We start from the raw sequence: 20,069 nt of genomic DNA, 5'->3' as shown, positions 1-20,069 counted from the left end.
CATAGAGCAGGCCACTTACATTACTGCCATTGCTGTCGGGATATGCACATGAATCAACGACACCTTGACAAAATTTAAAGCAAATTGATTGCTACAACTGGATTAAGTTTTCTATTGTAAGGGTTTTGCAGATGCATCAAATTCATCAAATATTCATATTCCTCCTGGTGGGTGACCATGCTAGGTAGTGGAGATCAAAGACGTGCTAAGAGCTGGTTATTTTCAAGTGACAGTTTTTTGTATCTAAGGCTCTCAGATGAAAGCTTGTCTTGCGGCAATTTTTTATCTATCTCGTATCACTTTTGTCTTTCCCATATTTTAAACAAGACAATCCATCCAGGCATTCTTGAGTTACTGTGTTGACACGCAGACACACACACGAACACGAAAACATAGTCTTCAAGGCTAAGGTAATGAAAAGATGATTATGATACATATATTGCAAGAATAGGAGACTGTGAGTCATTCCTCTTAGATATTTTTTATTCACATCATTATCTAGTCTCACAAACAACCAGAATGCTAATTCGAATCTAATAGCTATCGCTGCTATGTAACTCAAACTAGAGAACCTATTAGTTTTAATATTGGATGTATATTGATGAAGTAATCTGTTGAGTTTTGGTACACTGAAGTAATTTCTACAACATAGTCCCTTTGAAACATTTTCTTTGGAAGGATATATTTGTTGTTGTTATTTAAAAGATGGCATTGTTTTGAAGGAAACTCAAAGCAAATTCATTGCACCTCATCTGTCTTTCCTTGACCATGACAGTGACTATGATGAATAACTGCTCTGATATGCATTGAGTGTATTTCCACCGGAGCGTGTCCGTTCCCCATGCAGTGCGCATGTCTGGCCCAGCTAAATTAGAGCCTCAAGGTCAATGTTCTCTTCTCATGATCAGGTAATCCCAGCCAAGTGTTCTTAGTCTTCCTGTGACCTTAAAAGGATACGCCACATTTACATACATCCCTGCTGAATGCTGATATATTGATGACACTGACTCACTATTGGTCGCCTGACAATAGATGATGTCCCAAGGGGCCCGTCAGCTCCAGTCTACATGAGGTCGTAAAGTCTGTACAAAGTCTGGCATGAACTTTTTCATGGCTTGTAATGCACACCTTCAATCTGCAACTAGTGCAAGGTGCAGAGAAATGTATGAGACTGCAGAAAGATAGAAACGATACAGATACAGGCTGAGTTGTAAATCGTTGGAGGAAACAGAAATAAAGTTGGAGCTGTTTTTTGTTAAACCCAAGCATGTCATTCTTACATCTACTTCCCTTCCCCAGCTTTGTGTTTAGGCAAGGGAAGCCAGGTGATGTAGCATATCAAACATCCCTTCCACAAAAAGGTACCTATAATTCGCTGCATTTGCTTATTGTTCATTGTTCTTAATTGTTGCACAGCTATCAACCACAATGGTACCCTTTTTTTCCTCCCCGAAATATTGAAATATTGCATGTTGGGACAAAATAGAATGATTTTCGGTTGATTAACTAGTATTACTCCCTACCAATATTCGCAGCAGGAGTACTGCAAAAAGCCTACCTTATCATCCTCATGCAAGTTTCATGACAGCCGTAAATTAGCAGAGTTGAGCTGCCCACTTTTCTGGTCCCCAGTGGCTTGTGACGTCTGTCCTGACGTTTCGGCACCAAGGGTGACACTATTAAGATCGGTGGATGACGCAAAGCGGTGCATCTGTGGCTTCTGGCATGTCTGTTGATATCAAGTATATCATTTCTCACTGCTGTAACTTGTCCTGTAGTGTCACAGTAGGCTATGTTGTTTTCATTATGTAATATCTAGAGGTGCTTTTTCAATCAAATCAAATCTAATCAAATTTATGTAGCTTCATAATACAGCTGGCGTAGGTATGACTACATTTTTTGCATCCTTTAATACCTATAGTGTACATAGGTTCAACAGGACAAACAAGCATCTTACAAATTGGACTTCATGAACATAGCTTAACTCCTTTTAATACAATGTATGGGTTGAAATTCCAACAAACGTAGAGCCAGTGTTATGAAGCAGTAGATTGTTTACATAAAGAGGATGACAATCAGTCAGCCACAACTTAATCTTCATTACCCTCAAATCTAAAGAACACCTTTTTCCACTATAGGTGACAGTCTTTTGGTTATAGATGTTCTGTCCCCGTCAATGTCACTTGCTAAGATTATATGCAGACCACAATGACTTGTAATGGATTATTCATGCTGATGTCTTGTGTGTAGCTGTGAAGGAAAGTGTCTACTAGGTGTTTCCCATGATAGATGATGAGTGTTTGCTGGGGACAAGGTTACAAGTCTTTATGAGGTGTTATTGTCATTAAAATTGCAACAGTTGTTATCAGCAGTCGATTAAAGTTTATGTACAGTGTACCTAATGGATTTGCTGATAAACAGTCATGTAGTTACCGCACGTTAATAACACATAATGATTCCTAGTGATTAGTTTTTAATGTTGATAAGTATGATGACTTGTATTTGTGTAGTGGAGTAGCAAGTGCTGATGTCTCTCCTGAGAAGGACATCAGTTCGGGACATGGGGACATTAGCGTTCACTTGTCATTGCCGATAGTGGTGGAATTTTGGTAAAGCTCCTGGTGAGTTGCAATTATGTTGTATATCTTGGTGGTTAGTTCAAGATTCAAATATTTGTCGTTCATGGTTGTTTCTTTTTCCTACAAAGCTACATACCGTACATATACTTTGGTATAAGTAAATGCACAATGTACTTGCATTAGGGATGGTGCTGGTAAACAAGCTTATATGATGCAGTGTTTGCTAATATCATGCATTGTATTAGCAATGTTAGCATTAGGACAAATTATATTGCTATTTTCTTGATCAGATTACAAGTACTAGTCACTAGTAAGAGTAGCTAATATCATAGTGGCTAAAACTGTTAATCAGCTTACCTTAACTTAAAGCAGGATTATGATCTTCCTGGTAAGTGGGATAAAAGCTGGTGGATTGATTTACTACCAAGTAGTATCAATCGGTCATGTAAGGATTGAGATCAAGGAACTCCCATCAACAAGTGTGGGCTGATGAAGTTATCTGTTGTATTAGCAAATCTTGATGTCATCCCTTGGTGATTCGCGCCCCTGCCAAATTTATTTTATGCCTGATTCTAGCAGTTCAAAAGTTAAACGAGGGGACAAAAATCCTATTTCTTTATTCTGACAAGAAAAGATGAAAGACATCAAAACTTTTACAATTGTATATTCCATCCTCTGCTGAGGTCGCTTTATGTTAAAAGTTATATTGCAATATATGATGTATTTTCAGCTGGTACTAAAGTTTAGCAATATTGAATTATAAGCTATAACCTTCTCCCTGTATACTTACATGTACATGCCTTCATGCTTTCGTGCTTCCATGCCTGTAGAAGACAATATTCTGTTCCTTTTTCAACCATCAATGATCAGATGACTTTCCACACATTCATCATGACCTTCCAAGGTAGATGGGAGTGAAGGTCCATTGTTTGCCTGTCAGACATTAGTGAAACAGACATGCCCACTGACGCAGAGGCACAGGGGTTATCAGCCCAGGGCCAAGGGCATTAGTTGACTTCAGAAATGCTACAGATGTCATATTTATGCAGCTTTGGTTGCAGTGGCTCCCTCTGCCAGTACTGTAACATATAGCTTCTTCACATCGTGTGTAAACAAAACAAATGTTTTGAATGGTTATATTTTCAAAGGTTTGTTTACACTTAGAACTAAAGAATCTGTATCAAGCCTCACAGTGATATTGCATGCCATATCATTTTCTTAAGACAGGCAAATGTCTTAAGCTTGTCAAGCATCTATTTTGGTCTGTGAGTTTGAAATTTTGAGGCATGCAATATAGACATTTATCAATGACATCCTATGTGACCACATGACTCGTTATACAGAGTTTGTGTGGTTCTTTTGCGTGCTTGTGTGGCGATGTTGTAACTACTTCACAAAAGCCACTATTGATCAAGGAGACGTGGCGTGTACGGTGGCTCAGACATCTTGGCTAGATACATGTCGACAGGCTTTTGTGTGCTTATCCTCCTCTTAGTGATGGTTGCTGTTGTGAAATTAATAACAGTTGTTTGGGGCTACCTTAAGGAAAGTTTGTGGTTGTTGGAAAGTGACACAGTTGCAGTTGGTGGCCTGGTGACTTGAGCCGATGGAAAATTTGCAGTAGCAGTGTTTTGTTACCTTAGACTTTTCGTGTTGTTTACTTGCTTGCTTTAGTCTTGCTACCAACAATTTGGCTGTAGATTAGTTGTGCAGACTGGACCTGCAAAGAAGGCTATGGAGGGGGATCATATATATATGTAGAAAATGAAACCAAATATCCTTTCATATCCAAAGCTGGTATCTCACTTCTTTTCTCTACCTGATTCAGGTCTTACAATGTTTACTGTTGTGAAGAAGGCAGGCAGCTGGTAATAACTGTGCTGTGTTGTTTCTAAGAAACCTTGTGGAGATACTCTATAATTCATGAAGTATGAATGAGTGATTAATCATTGTTATCCTCATTATTGTTCTGTTTAGAAAAGAAATATTTTGTAGATCCAAGTCTTGAAGGAAGACAGAAATGTTCCAGCTGTTGTTTCTTAAGTGAATATGCAAGAAAGACTCCAAACAATTTGCCATATGCAAGCCAAAATAGGCAAATTTGACTCCATTGGCATAGAAGACAATTATTCATCGTCTAGCTTCTCTATGGCTCATTACAACCTTTCTCAGGGTTGCAGTTCGGGACATTTTTGGAACCATGGGGGTAATTAGGCATAAAAAAGAGTGGCCATGGCTGTTTGGTTGACCTGTATGAACTTCAAGACAAGTGCAGCTAACCATGGCGTGAGAACAAACACTTCTTTACCATGTCAATATACCTGCTAAACGTCGGGCAGAGGTGCATGTTGATGGACTTGGTTCTGCTCCAGTACAAAAGGTATAAGCACCCCCTGTTGTACCATATTGGTTCTGCAGCACTAATATAAACAGCTAACAGGTGTGAGACAGGAATCATGTAATTCAATGAAATAAAAAGAATGATACTTTCTGGAGGGTTTTTATAGCAAGAAATGAGGCAGGTGTGTTCTAGTCTTCTTTGGGACTGCACATTCGGAGTAATACAGGTATGAGACTTTATTTAGCCAGTGATACCAAACCAACATCTAGTAATGCTACCTTTCTTATAGCTTGGTACTAAGTACACAGATATTTCTGGTGAACTTGTAATTGTACTGTATGTTTTTCTTTTCTCCCTAACGACATCAACTGTCGGGCCCAGAATTGCTTTAATTATACATCACCATGATTATGTTGTTCAATTGCATGGCAGGAACTATACTGTCTGTCTCTGTCCTTTGTGTTAACCTGATGGAAAATTGAATCAGCTCAAGTTCATGTTCAAAGGGCCTGCTGCAACACAGGACATTGTCAAGACAGTGATCAAAAAACAATAGTCTAGCTCCTGGTATACTTTCAAAATATCAGCTTCACACCCACACCCATACCATACAAAATGTGTGCACTGACTGTGCATGATATGTGTCTTGGCACATACATCCTTGCAGGAATTCAGGATACGGTGTATAATGAATTTTTTTTTTTCAAACGAGAGCATCCTTCACTGTTTCTTCAATATTACAGTACAAATGAGCGAATCCTTTTATTGTCACTTTGAGTCATGGCATGTCCTTGTATCCACTATCATACAATTAAGGACAAAAGAAAACAAAGGCTAAGCAGGCATGCAAAGCTCTCTCAGGGCCTTAGATAGCTGATAGTAAAAAAAAGGCTTTGTTGTCTGAGCACTATTGAATTGCAAAAAGGATCATGTCATTCGGAGTGTTGGATGAACTGTTCGGTAAATCCTCAGTTATTCTTTAGCAGTGATGATAGTGGTACTAACAGTAATTTCAAAGTGCTGGTTTTGGACTATTTTTATTCACGTTTGTGGCATTTATATCTATGTTGATTTACCTTATCTCAAGGGGTTTGCTAGATGAAAAGATGAAGGTAAGTGGCGAAGTGTAGGATGTTTCCAGAAATGGGAAAGGCATGTAGGGTGTTTACTTTCAGCCTGACTAAGACCTGATTCACACTGGGAAAATTGCCTTAAAGTTTTTTCCTGGGTGTGAGTCGGTCCCGCATGTCGTATGACTGGCATTTTTATGGCTCTTATGATGTTATCGTGCGTTCACCGTGGAGGTAACATGCAATAAAGTCGTACGGGCCATAAAAATGCCAGTTGTACGACGCACAGGGCCGATTCACACCCAGGAAAAATGTCGCCATACACCGAAGACGTACGTCCTGAAAATTTTCCAGCGTGAATCGGATCTAAATCATGCTTCCAGCAGCCCTTCCCGTGGTCTCGGGAAGGAGGCCAAATGAGCCCCTGACAGCAAGAGATTAAGTTCAATAGTTAGACATTCGTGTTAAAGTAGTCCCTACTTATCTTTTATTTCCTGTAAGTAGAAGTTTAACCAAGATGCCAACTGATACCATTAATTGATGTCTAATGTTGTACATGTTCATCTGTCTGTCCAGGTGCCTCGGCCCAAGCAGGAGATGCAGCCTCCGATCAAACCCAAGAACACATGGGGTTTTGGCGAGGACGAGGGCTCGGATGTTTCCGGCAAGCGGGGACGACGGCGGGGCAAAGGTTACAACGGAAGGGACGATTCTCCCAACTCAGGTGAGAGGGTCACACGTCTGTACATTTGGGATCAGGGCTCGAAATACCACTTGCATGTGCAAGTTTGTGCATGTAAAATTGGAGCTGTGCACGTAATTTCAAGTAGACCTGCACTGGTGCAAGTTACCACCAGTAGAAATTTATCGCGTTTTACTCACGTAAATTGCTCAAACAAATTACACATGCAAGTGAGATTTAAGCAAGCAAGAAAGTTTATCACAGTGGTTCACGACTGCAATCCACACACCATGGGTGTCCTGAGATACACCCACAGGGTGTGTGTAAAGCCATCCTCATATCACTGTCACGACATTGACATCAGCAATATGTGGAGTTGAAAATATTGTGCCTAAAGTGGGCCTAGATAGGAAAAGAATCTAGCAGGTGGTAACATAACATTAATCATCGTATACCAGAATCTTTCTAGATTTAGATTACACATATTGTGACCATGCTGAAATTTTGAACAAAACTGTAATCTACACAATATAATTGGCATTCAATCTTAAATCATTCTGTTTCATGCAAGGTCCTTTAATTTGCTAACCTCACATGAGAAAGGCATGTCTATATTTGATGCTATAGAGTCAGTATATCAGGTTTATGACAAACATGTATCTTTGTCCTGAAGAGGTGCTTTGGTTTAATGCGTGCCTGTTGATTGGCAGATGCCTTTTGACATTTAGAGATGGTATCTAAATATGCACACACCCAAAACGTGAGGTAATATGCTAAATTCCATGGAGCAGAAGTCTGTAGGAGAGAAATGTGTTGTTTCTGTCACCATTGGTGCATCCTAAAAGAAGCGTTCTCAGTCATGAAAAAGCTAATAAGGACTAGACTTCAGCTGCCAGGCAAGTATGTATGTGAAGAAAGCATGGTGAACTAATGTTTCTACTGGAGCAGTACAGGTGTAGGACTTAAGATTCAGATTTGTAGTTAGATGTAGTAGTGTATGCATGTAGAGTTTATGAAATCAGTGAGCTCCATTTGTAGAAGCCAGCTCCCCTTCCTAGTATTCCATGATTATAGCCTGTGTAGGCTTTTGCTTAGGAAGGAGATGGGTTTTACTAGTCAGATTATGTATGATAGGTATGCCACATGGATATATAGAGACGGGTGAATTGAAGTTATGGAGGACTCATATATATGATATGGTTTTAGAATGGATGTAGAACCAACAGCTCTAATGTAGGTGACAGTGTCAAGTTATTTTTCTGCAAACCCATTTTCAGGCACAAGAAATTTACTTGTTCATTTTGGACAATATGCTCTTGCCTGACATTTTCAGGTTTTATGAAATGAGTATCCAGGATGTATGAAATGAGTATCCAGGTTGTATGAAATGAGTATCCAAGTTGTATGGAATGAGTATCCAGGTTGTATGGAATGAGTATCCAGGTTGTATGAAATGAATATCTCACCACGGCTGTCTGCTCTCCCCTCCCCAGGATCCCAGCCCACAGGCTCCTACAAGAAGGAGTATCTGAAGAAGCTGGAGTACAATGCTCGTGCAGCCACTCTGTCCGGATCTCATCCCCGGGGTCGGGTGGTGCCGCTCGAGCAGGACTCTGCACCCTCCAGCGCCACTGTCACACCAGCCTCCGACAAAGGTACAGTCAGTTGCATAACATGTGCTATGACATCATAACAAACTTATCTTCTTGGTTGGAAATATCTGGCTGTTGAAATACTAAGTTCATCTATTGAGATCCAATTTAAATGTTGGTTCTCCAGGTAATGTTACAGTAACTGTTGTAGTTTAATTGACAGTGAGTCACAAATCTTGGGTAAAAACTAAAGGATGGAGTTTATTCAAGCTAATATGCTTGTCCTGGCTGGTCTCCACCTATTTTGCTTAAAATTTTGCAGAAAATGAATCCACCTTACATGTATTACAAACATGGCAAAACAAGAGGACATAATGTCTAGTAGAATGTTCATACACCTGGTCATGTCACAATGTCACAATGTCAAGGCCTTACATAACGTCATATCTTATAAATCCGCTGGGTAGCTTAGACTGGCCCTCATTTAATAGATGGTGTTATCGAGGCCATCTCAAGACTGTCGTGAACACCTGGATGTCTGAAGTGTGTAGACCTTGCGGATTACTGATGCTGCATTCAGTAGATCTCTTTGAATTTTACCTTGGGAATCACTGAATAAGATGCTGCAGTCAGTAAATCTCTTTAGATTTGTACGACGGAATTACGGGAGTTGATTAGCTAAGCACAGATATAGATTTAAAGTCTTTGCTCTATCTTCTCAATTCAGCACCTGCTCAGAGTGAGCCAAAGTTGTCCTGACAGAAGCGGTAATTTCCGGGATCAAACAACATATGTTGTAGCTCAATAAGGAAGGCTTTTATGCAATATGAAAACTTGGATTACAAGGATTAGCGTAAGTACATGCAAGCTGGCTTTGGGCTCTACCCATGATGGTCACATTTTGTCTGCGAACCATAAGGCAATACGGGCAGGGTTTTGGTACCTGCACCTCCTACAGTCAAGTCCATTGTCATGTGTGCAGAGAAAAGTTCAACAGCACCTCAGATGGTAGGTCTTTCTTTAGACGTTGTTTCAATCCGTAGTGTGTGTTCATTGTCTTGGCTTATTATCTAGTGATGTAGTGGTGAGTTTTTGTGTTCTTAGACTTGCTCTGCTGCCTGGTTGCGTTTAGTGGAATTTCGCTGCTCATGTCAGACACTGGTGTTTGACGGCCTTGGCAATTGCACCCAAATGGGAAAGGTTTGAATTTGCAGAAACCTTTCTGGAACCTTGGCACAGGTTTGCGTCAGACTTCTTGATGAAGACGACAATCACTGGCATGCATTTCAACTTAACGTTTATTGGGGAAAAGGGCCACACAAGTAATTTGCATGGAAATTGGCTAGCAGCATGAAAGCAACAGTCTGCTATCTGAGTGGACTCCTCAGACAGCACTAGTCAAATTCTCATTTGTAATGTCGACATCAAGTCTGGTCATCCAGGATTTTACTTAATGCTATTTGGAAAGCAACAGGTAAGAAAAGATAATATCATTAGCTTTAAGGATATTGGGTTCAGCTTCCTGTCGTCTGCTAGAATAGAAGGCTCCCTGAAAAATCTTGTTTGCAGCTGAAGTAAGAGGATTTTCTAAAGATAGTTGATAATATTAGTCATTTCCTTTGGCTGTTATAAATAGCATGTAATGCAAGAAGTGGCTAGTCTTGAGAAGAAGGCAGTTTTGATTGATCAGCTTAGATCATCACTAGGAAGGAAGTCATTGACGTGAGAAGGATGAAAACAGGGAAGACAGGATTATTCCTAACAAAGCAAAGCCTAGGTAATAAAAATCAACAAGTTAGCTCAGCATTGTAACATAGATCATCTTATTAGAAAACATTCATCGAAAGAGGTATGGTAAATGTTGTGTATTATGAGTTTTCATTGCTTCAGCAGGAATAAGTGTTGTTTGAAAAGATGTGTAGTGTCACTAATTACAGTGTTTTGATGGCCTGCCTTGTAGTATTCTAATACCAAATTTGTAAAGAAGCAGCAAGCAATTAGATCTAGATTGTTATTGTAATTGTATGTAGTCATGAAAAAGATATGATGACAAGAGTTCAGGATGGAATGCAGAGCTATACAAATGTATTGTCCTCCCCTCCCTGTGAAATGGAAGATTGGCAGTTAGAATGTATGGAATTCTTTTATTCTTTTTTTATTTGATTAACATCTAGCATTTTTTAATTAATGACCCCAAAGTAGCACTGATTCACAGGTACTTCAACATGCTAGTAAATTAAAAATACTATGTTTGGGGCCTTCTTTAAAACTACTTACTAATAAGACCGTCTTTACTAATAAGTATCAGCCAAATTGTGTTTCCACTTCCAGAGGTGCTAAATTTAGAGGATCTCCAATCAAAATACAATAAGCAATCAATCTGTTTATCCTGAACACAATATAGTATGTAAATCTAAGCTGAGCTGAGGACTGATTGCCCTGTGAATAGTGGCATGTACCATTTTATTTAGCAGGGGGTGCAGTAAAATTGTGTCATGAAAAGATAAACAGAAAGCCAACAACTCTAGTATCACCACTAAAACATGACAAAGGATGTCTCGAAATCATGCTGCCGTCGAGCTGTTATGAAACGTTTTTGACATTTACTCACGAGTTACCGGTGTGGAAAGTATCCTCCCTAATCTCACTGGTTGGTTTCCTCTGGTTGGTCAGTTTCCTCTCGAGTAGGTGTAAGTAATACTCGTTGAGCCCGGCAGACTTGATGCTGGTGTACGGGGGATGCTGGTGTTTGAGTCTGGCTTTCGTCAGCTGTGTAGTGGTAATCTGACAATTGCACACAGGAACTGGGTGCTGCTACTATGGGGTGCGCAATGGTGGTGCACTCAGGTGAGGCTTAGACGTGTATTAGGAGTACTGAAAAGGTAGTATTAATAGCAGCAATTCCTGGGCATGGGATTGGGGGATTGAGTTGGTGGCAAATTTCTTGTAGAGGATTGGCCATGACCTTTTGGTCAGTTAGGCTTTGTACATTTTCCATATCCATCTGCTACAGGTGGATAAGATAGAATTATAGAAAAGTGTTGTGAAATGATGCCAGGTTTGAAAATTCCTTGTATTATCATTTACGTAACATGTATTGGCAATCGTGAGAGAAAACCATAGTCTGCTGTAGATTTTTCCCATCAAAATGAATTGAAATTGTGGGCTGAAAAGTTCATTTTAAATTCTTATCACTGTATTATCAGCTTTCGCTTTGTCAGGTGATCGTTTTGCCTCTCAGAGCTCCATTTATCTGTGGGCAGTTCATTTTAGTGCCGAAAGTATAAAAACTGTCTCTAGGCAAGGAGCTCCCCTGGGTAGGGACAGATTGTGGTGTTAATGAGCAATCATGATGTGAAGGCTGCTTGTCTTTTTGAGGCTTCCTTTTCATATTCAAATACAGCAGCATCCTAAGTCAGAACTCAGTATGGGGCAGGACCGTTCAAATACAACAATTGCCTGTAGAAGGATTTGCAGTTGACTCCTATATTGTATGATATGTAGGAAAGCTACTTTGATTTTGATTGATTTGTTTTGGGTAACATGTGTTTGTTGATGAACGTTTCTTGAGACTGATCTCTGTCTCCCTGCAGCTGGTGTAATCACCAACAGCAGTATGTCGTCGCCCAAGAAGCGCCGAGAACAGCGCGACGCAGAGGAACCGTCGGAGGGGACCAACGTGCGGAACGAGAGCCCCCTGGGTCACCACTACATCCCGTCCTTCGTGGACAAGCCTCGGGACGAGGAAAGAAGCAGAAACCAAAGAGCCAGTCTCTCCAACTCCTGGCCTCACCAGTCCAGAGATTTTGCTGATATGCCCAAACCAAAGAAGTCACAGGACCCATTGAGTGGTAAGCAATATCTTTTACATATTGCCTTTTGAAGTTGAATGATGTGTACATGATGTGTACAGAACCAACTGGGAGATGCTGTAATGTATAGAAGCTGATGGGATCATGATCATGTCCACACACAAGTACATGACAGCCTGTATCCAATAACAACCTACAGTCAAAATAGGTTTTATGCGTCGTCGTCTGGGAGACAGACAAGTGAGTGTATGTCATCCAGTTCCTTTTATTGAGCCACATCCAGCTGCATTCTTGTCATTCATGTGTCAATGAGGCCATCATGTACAGGAAATTAAATGTTTACTAAGGGCGGGATAAGTATGAAATATTCATATTTGGCTGGAGAAGTGTTTGCTTATGATGATTAATTTCCTATCACCTTACTAAATCTTCTCTCGGGGAGTAGTTATTAAAGCACCAAAGTGGAAGGTTGGTAATTGATAAAAAATTTAGTGTGTTTCAGTGTTTACATTATGATTGAAAATAAGTGGTTTATTGTTCTCAGCTCTGGATTCCTCACTGAACATCAGTTCTGACAGACTTGAGGCATCCGAGGACAGCCCAAGATACAAAGGTAAGCTACATTATACAGGTTTTATCAAGGCTTGCAAGTATCGTATTCTCACCTGTAATGTTCAGAAAAGAATTGTGTTTTTAAGACAAAATTTTCTTATGTTCACAAAAAACATTTGGGATAGAGACAATTATCAGAGGCCCAAGAAAAATGAGGGTTACAGGAAGAATGAAAATATCATGACTAGGTGATTTTGACCTTCCAGTTGTGTTAAAAAAGGACATTACAGTACTCCATGCTGAGAGCTGAGTGAGAGTAGATGAGTCAGACTATGTGTTGTTAGAAAGTTAAGTTGCACCTGCCCTTTGTTGTGGTTCCCACCCTCCCCCACCAAGCACTCAGCCTCAAGCACTTCTCACTCAGGCATAAACAATGGAACTTTAGCTTTCATAAGTACCAGCCACAGAGCTCAAATAGATTCATATGTATGGTATTATTATTTTCTAATGTAAACAATAAAATCCAAGCCTTGTGTAAGCTTGGCTTCAATGTCAACATTGAAAAATCAAAAAAGAATACTAATTTTTTGTCCCACCCATCAATCAACAAAAGTTTGACATTCTTGCGTTTTTCTCCCGGAAGGAAAAGAACCTGCCCGAGAAAACCAGACGCCCATCCCCATGAAGCCAGCCTTGGCTCGTTCTGCCTCCAAGAGAAGGAACAAGGTGATCCCGCCCATCCCCACCAGTGGGGAGCCCAGCCCCAGGGAGGGGGATGAGCTGGACAGTGGCAGGGACAGCTCCTACGTCCCCACATCTAACAGGGAGCACGGGCACGCAGAACCAGAGGTGAGGAAGGACTGGTGTCATTGAGTGTGAACCCCCGTTATGTATTTTACAGTTGTTCATTAGAATAGATTGCCCAGAGAAGACACAATTAAAAGCTTTTCATAGATGGAAATAATCACTAATTAAACATCTCTGAATTGGAATTTCAAAGTGCTTTAACAACCTTATCCTTATTTCTTTCCTCAGATCGACATGGAGTCGTCCCTGAGACAAATCAGGAACAGCGCTTCCAAGAAGCGAGCACAGAAACTAGTGAACAGCATGTCGGAGACGAGCCTGTACTCGTCGCTGTCGGCCGCCTCGTCCCGCTCACCCTCCCCACCGTCCTCCTCTCTGGACGATAGCGGGCTGTTCTCTCCCATGTCCACCCTCCCTCTAGATGAGGATGCCAACTCCACTCCAAAGACAACTCCCAAGAGAAAAGGGTGAGACTCAGTAGAATCTGTGTGGTGATCTGCTTTTTTTCAAGGTCATCTCTCCACTTGAATTATGCATTTTAAGATCATTCAGTATGTAGTCTCAATCAAGGCTTTCATCCATTCAATTTGACTTGGCGATCGAAATCATCTTGATACTCTGATCCCTTTAGAAAATCTGGAGCTGAGTCTCCGTTTGGGTCCAAGCCGATCATGGCCCGACGCGCTTCTGCGGGCAGAAGACGGTCTCCTCCAACCGAAGGTGACTTTGAACAGAACACAGAGCCAAATCCGTTTGAGTATCAGCCCAACAGTGGGGTGACGTTCCGGGATAAACCCAGCTCTGATGTCAGCGTGGTGGGACAGCGGATGAGCTACAGGTGAGATGGACGTCTGTCAAACTTGTCAATCATAGTATGCACAACCCAGTTGTTTTGACATTCAGTATCACTGACGTATGTCACATTGTCCCTTACATCTTTAGGAAGATGCTTCATCTGTGTGCCAGTTAGATTTTTAGATTTGTTCATGTCCTCTTGTTGTCATCTTCGAGATAATGTATGAAGATCACAGGCTTTCCAGCAGCAGTGATATTATGATTTTTATAGACTTTTCCTTTTTCAGTTAAGGAAACAATAGGAACATTTACTTACACCTGTGAATGTTTTCAGTAATGTGGCTGATGCAAGTGAGCCCAGACCAGAGCCTGTGAAGAAGGCGTCCCCTCCCCTGGCTTCCCCCACCCTCCCCAGCAGACCTGCCCCGCCCAAGGGCAATGACATGAGGGACAGGAAAAAACAGAAAGGTACACTTATCAATGTTTGAACCTGTAGTAGTTTTATCATAGACATAAACCAGGAAGTGGGCTAGAACGTATCACACATTATATATTATTCTGTGCTGCAGAATGTCTTTGATGCCGGTTCTTAAGGTGGGGTACAGGCATGTGGCAGCACATTTTCAACAAAAATATTTTGACAAAATAACCATCTGATTTGTTAGATGTATAGGTCTATTTTCATTATCTGGCATCATTTTCCTACATAGGTTATCAGTTTACCGCAAACTTCAAGGGCAAAGTTGCAGTTTCCAACGTCCTGGCAGGGTGCCGATACCTTTTGGAACAGCCTGACCAATCAGGGGCCTCCATTTTGGCTATTCCCTCCCTCCCTCTGGAAAGCTTGATTCTCTGGCCTGGCTGTAAATACTGCTCTGACTGTCAGATAGTGTGTTTGCAGAGGTTATTGACCCGTATGTCACTGTTAGTGCTTGCGTGATTGGGAAAACAGCAAATAATGGCAATTTGGGGTCATTTTACGATAAATAAATGCCAATTTTATCAATACTACCTCTACAGCATGATTTTAAAAGCAAAAGTTTGACAAAACTGTATATGATAGGGCAAAAAAAGAAATGTTCTTCTGAGGTTTACCACCTGAACTTGCCTCTCACGGGTGGCATAAGCATTTTGATACTTTGATAATGTGTGAGGGCCCACAGAAGGAGGTACTCATTAAATCATTGAAAAAAATTCACCAAAAATTAATTCAAAAAGATATCAAAAAAGGAGCCCGTGTATTGACCAATGGCATTATTATGCATCTGTCCCTAAAATATTATCTTTGTACATTGGATCGTTAGCGAGGAAAAACCACTTTTGTAAAAAGGGGCGTGGCCCTGTAATTGTTGATGACGTCATCATGACGTCATAAAAATTTGCATAAATTATTGTCTTGCACAGAGGTACTTGGAGAAAAAAAATCAAGAGCCACAAGTAACACTATATAGTATTTTCAAGACACCCCAGAAGTGCTGCCGCATGCCTGTACCCCACCTTAAGCGAAGAACATTTGATGATAACTCCAACCTGTCCTTGATGAGTCAGTGTATATTTTGTACAGTAGAGGTTACATGTTGGTGTGTGTACATTGCAGGCTCCCCCATGCCCGGGATGGCATCAATGCAGCACCCTGGGGCAGCTGACGTTGATGATGGTGGAAATATCAACAACGATCATGTGGTGATTGTTGGCAGAGGTGGGTAGCTATTGTTTATCTCCATGAATCTACATTCTCGAGCACCCTGCTTTCCTGGTATGGATCCATTTATTGTTAAATTTTATTGGTTACAGCACAGACTAAACTGAATGGAGATATATATAAAGATTTACAAGGAAGGGAATTAATTGTTAAAAACCTGCTTTCCTCCTTGTCAGAAGTGCCTCGGAGTCCCTTTAAACAGCAGCCAAGGGTTCCTAATTCTAGAATAGCATTTTATTTTTTGCAGCAGGAAAAAAGGATCATCAAAATTAAAGATCTTGGTTTTATTTCATTATTCTGATATTTGATATCTTCATCATTTTGTTCCTATGTGGAAATTTGTTGCAACTCTTCATCTGTCATTTCCTTGTAGATGCTCTTACAAAGCCCAAAGGAAGTCAGAAATCTCAAGACGCTAACACAGGTCTTAATATTTCTTGAAGGGGATCAAGCACTTCCGTTGTCACTGACAATATTGTACAAAGCTTCACTTGGTCTTTTTGAATGTACAAACATCAATCACATTGTTTGTTTTATACTTAAAAGTACATGTACATCACTTTAAGTTCTTATTTTTTAGACACTTAAATACTAAATCAAGAGAAAACAGCCTTCCAAAGAAAGCATGTTTACATGTATTGTGGTGCACCACACTTCCCCCACTGTGAAATGTATTGGATACATTTAATTTAACAACTCAATGTCTTTTGGAACAAAGTAATACAGCTCGTGTGGCTAATTTTGTTAATGGCATTGTGTATTCAAATGTTTGGCACTGGCAGCAATGCACCTTTGCTAAAGAATAAGCACCAAAACACCTCTGGTGTTTGTGTACAATCGTCATCATTAACGAGGGATGGAATCAGAGTTCCATTCCCACGGAAACTGAAAATAAACTTGACTCAGATCTTTGTACTGAAGACTTGATGCTTTACCTTGTGCTGAAGTACATCAGATTGGTGCACTGTTAAGTCAAAGTACAAAAGGTCAGGATGGATTGAAAATTATCCCATATTGAATCATGAAATTGACAGCACTAAAAGTTCAACATTATTGTAATATGTTGAACACTTGTCTCCATACCCACAGCTGATGTTTATGATCTGCATTACAGGAATGCTATCTGGGTCCACATCAAATATGGACACCACAGAGCCGTTGGTGGGGGATAGGGCGTCCCCGCCTCTCCGAAAGAGAAGTAACCAGGACGATAGGGAGGAGCCGCCGTCAGGGGTGTATGGCGTCGGTATGCGGCAGGGTGGAAATGACGACTATGACTCTGACTTTGATGAAGAGGTAAGATGAGCTAATGGTGCTGATGTAAATGTTGAGATGCTAGTCTGCAGATCCTATTCATCCCCCCAAAAAACAGTTTCTCATTTCAGTATAACACAGATCAATAACTGCTTATAGAGGTATGTGAAAAAGCATTACATTTTCTGCAAACGGTCACTGGGATACTGAATGTGGACATCTTTCAGTCTGTATTGCCCCCATACTGTACTAAATGCAGGCTGTTACAAAAAGCAACGATTTCTATATTTGTGCATTTTTCTTGCAAAACTTGACTTGGATGAAAATCTACCCAGTATGACTTAAGAAATATCAATCAGTTCAGTTTTTTACCTCTAAATGTTCGCTTCCAAAAGTTTGACAAATTGTTACAGAAGTCAGTTTGTATGATGCGAAGACAAACCTTAAAGTGGGGCTTTGTATGAGGCTTGGTGAACTGTACACATCTTTTTTTAGACATATAATAAATATGATAAAAGAAGTGTGACGTTCCTTTGCACAGAGTCAAGGATGGCAGAAGTGTGGCTTTTTTGACAACTCATTTTGGGGGGCTCAGCACCCTGATCTTCACTGGTTAAGTGACAAGCAGGACTATGACAATGGCACTCTGAAGGGCAAAGAAGGTTATCTTGATGACACCATTGACGACGACAATGATACGCCACGACAAGAGCCATCTGTAGAGTCTACACCTAACGTCTCTGACACTTCCTACTATAACAATGACATTCAACGACAAGAGCCAGCAGTACAATCTGCACCTGGCCTCTCTGACAGTGTGTGCCAGAGACACAGGCCCTCTCTTAAAAGACACACTAGTCTTAATCCACCCAAACGACCCCCACTGGTGGCTCTACACAGGCAGCAAAGCCTGGTGGACACAGCAATTGTTAATACTGTGGAGGAGATACTACTTGACAAAAAGAATGTCAGAAGAGAAAGTTGGGGTGAATCGTCGTTGGAAGATTCAGCTTTGGAAGAGGTGACAGAAATGTCTGACCAATAATCCTGCTTGTGCATGGGGTCATCACGGATGGCCTGATGGGGAAAAATGTAGTGTCTTTGAGTCTTTTGCATCCCAGAATGACATAGATTGACCTGGATTTCCAGTAAAATCTGTGCATGTACATGTACATGTTGTATGACATGACAGTAGCGACATTATGGCCTTCTTGAAATTGACATTATTTTGATTGTGTATTGCCCTGAAGCATGGGGAATGTACAAACTGGTGATTTCCTATGCATTGTTGTTCAGGATTGGGCATGAAAACTTGCAACTTGCACGTGTCATCAAACTATGTAATAGTATCTTGAAGCTCATGCTTTGCCAGTGACTCTATGTAGTAGTCTTTGGAATAATCTCAGAGTCTGTAAAGGTTTTCGGTGGTGTTGCTTGAAGTTCAAAAGTCTTGCAAACAGTCTTGTTAACCACTACTTCATTCCATCGGATTGTGAATGGTGATCTTGTGAACCCTTATTATTTCATTGTTTGTAGAATGCAAAATACTAATGTAACTTGAGGCAATGGCGGTAGCCTCAAGCCTGATAAGTACCTTAGTACCAGTGTTGAAAACTGTTTGAAATGAAGCAGAAGTAGAGCATAGATAAAACAAAAATGCAAGAATTGATGTTGTACATTGTGTGCATCCTCACCTGGTATAGATGATATTCTATCCCACTCCTACATGAAGCTGTAATACCAGGTAGTCCCACTTGCAAACCCAGATCTTCTCTAAATGATTTGTTATGATCTGCTCTTCCTCCAGGACCCAAACAACATCTCGATGTCACGTGCCACACGAGAGCGGCTGAACAGTAAACAACAGCAGCGAAAGGAGGAAATCCGGGCTGAGAAGCGAGCGGAGAGGGAACGTCAGGAGCTGGAGAGGAGGGTGAGTGGCAGTCTTGAACTTTGTTTAAGGATAGCAATGTTTGCACAGCGCTTTTGCAGCAAAAGCCCATGCATAGTTTATGTCCAGGCTACCGGATTTAATCCTATATTTCTCTACTAGGAACAGGAAAGGTTGGAAGAGGAGTGGAAAGAACTGGAGCATACCAAACAGATAAAACGGCGCCGTTTGAAGGTAGAGATGTTATGAATCTACGTGTGGGATGGTGGTGGTGCTAAGGTGGAGGGCCAGATGCCATCATGGTTTTACAGAGTTTGATGATTCTTCTTTCAGTTTCTTCCACAGGAGGTACAGGAAGGATTGTTTGAGGAAGGTTTCCAGACAATATGATATAAATTTTGGATGAATGTTTTGTTTCACCCACCCACCTCCCCATCTTTGTAGAAAAAACTGCATTTTGCACTGATTGAGCCAAGACTTGCCTCACAGGAACAACAGTGATTGTGGAGAGCACAGCCATTTGGCTTCCTGATGGAGTAAATAGGGAACTGCAATACCCAATGTCATGTTTGAGAACAGTTAGATCAGATCAGCACTATTTATCTAAGTCTGACAAGTCAAATTTCCTCCCCACCTCCCCAGGAGAAGAGGCGTCTTGAGCGTGAACAGAAGCAGAGAGAGCAGGAGGAGTGGGAGAGAATACAGCGTGAGGTACGGTGCATGGGGAGTCAATACCAGTACTTGTAGCAGAATAATTAACATAACATCAACAACTACCCTTCCCTGTAGCAGCATGTACATGTGCCAGAAAACTCAACTAACAACTTCCTCTCTTCTTTGTAGCTCCTACATAGTATATAATGCTTTTGCATGTGCTCTGCAGAATGATAGTAAGTTGCATGTGTCACAAAAGCATTGAGAATCTGTAGTATAGTGTCCATTAAAAACCAATATGTTTATGTAGCGGGAGACCTAACTAACAACTTCCTCTC

General features: G+C 40.8%; 1 protein-coding gene across 4 annotated transcripts in view; it reads left to right on the top strand.

The window, feature by feature from the left end:
* The window catches only part of LOC136433395 (TOG array regulator of axonemal microtubules protein 1-like), a 48,826-nt gene that overhangs the window by 20,042 nt on the left and 8,715 nt on the right, over positions 1-20,069 (top strand). The window contains exons 3-15 of one of the 4 annotated variants that reach the window (XM_066425556.1): positions 6,567-6,714; positions 8,166-8,327; positions 11,858-12,115; positions 12,621-12,689; positions 13,272-13,477; positions 13,664-13,902; positions 14,067-14,273; positions 14,565-14,698; positions 15,828-15,929; positions 17,047-17,228; positions 18,994-19,119; positions 19,240-19,311; positions 19,720-19,788. In XM_066425556.1, the coding sequence (XP_066281653.1) occupies positions 6,567-6,714; positions 8,166-8,327; positions 11,858-12,115; positions 12,621-12,689; positions 13,272-13,477; positions 13,664-13,902; positions 14,067-14,273; positions 14,565-14,698; positions 15,828-15,929; positions 17,047-17,228; positions 18,994-19,119; positions 19,240-19,311; positions 19,720-19,788 (1,974 nt within the window). Of the gene's footprint in view, positions 1-6,566; positions 6,715-8,165; positions 8,328-10,976; positions 11,112-11,857; positions 12,116-12,620; positions 12,690-13,271; positions 13,478-13,663; positions 13,903-14,066; positions 14,274-14,564; positions 14,699-15,827; positions 15,930-17,046; positions 17,229-18,993; positions 19,120-19,239; positions 19,312-19,719; positions 19,789-20,069 lie in introns of those variants that run through there. The other 3 variants (XM_066425557.1, XM_066425559.1, XM_066425558.1) reach the window with 3 other exon arrangements.

The sequence above is a fragment of the Branchiostoma lanceolatum genome, chromosome 4, assembly GCF_035083965.1.
Source record: "Branchiostoma lanceolatum isolate klBraLanc5 chromosome 4, klBraLanc5.hap2, whole genome shotgun sequence".
Classification (NCBI taxonomy): domain Eukaryota; kingdom Metazoa; phylum Chordata; class Leptocardii; order Amphioxiformes; family Branchiostomatidae; genus Branchiostoma; species Branchiostoma lanceolatum.
Note: the sequence above shows the minus strand (reverse complement) of the source record. Positions and strands in the feature narration are given on the sequence as shown.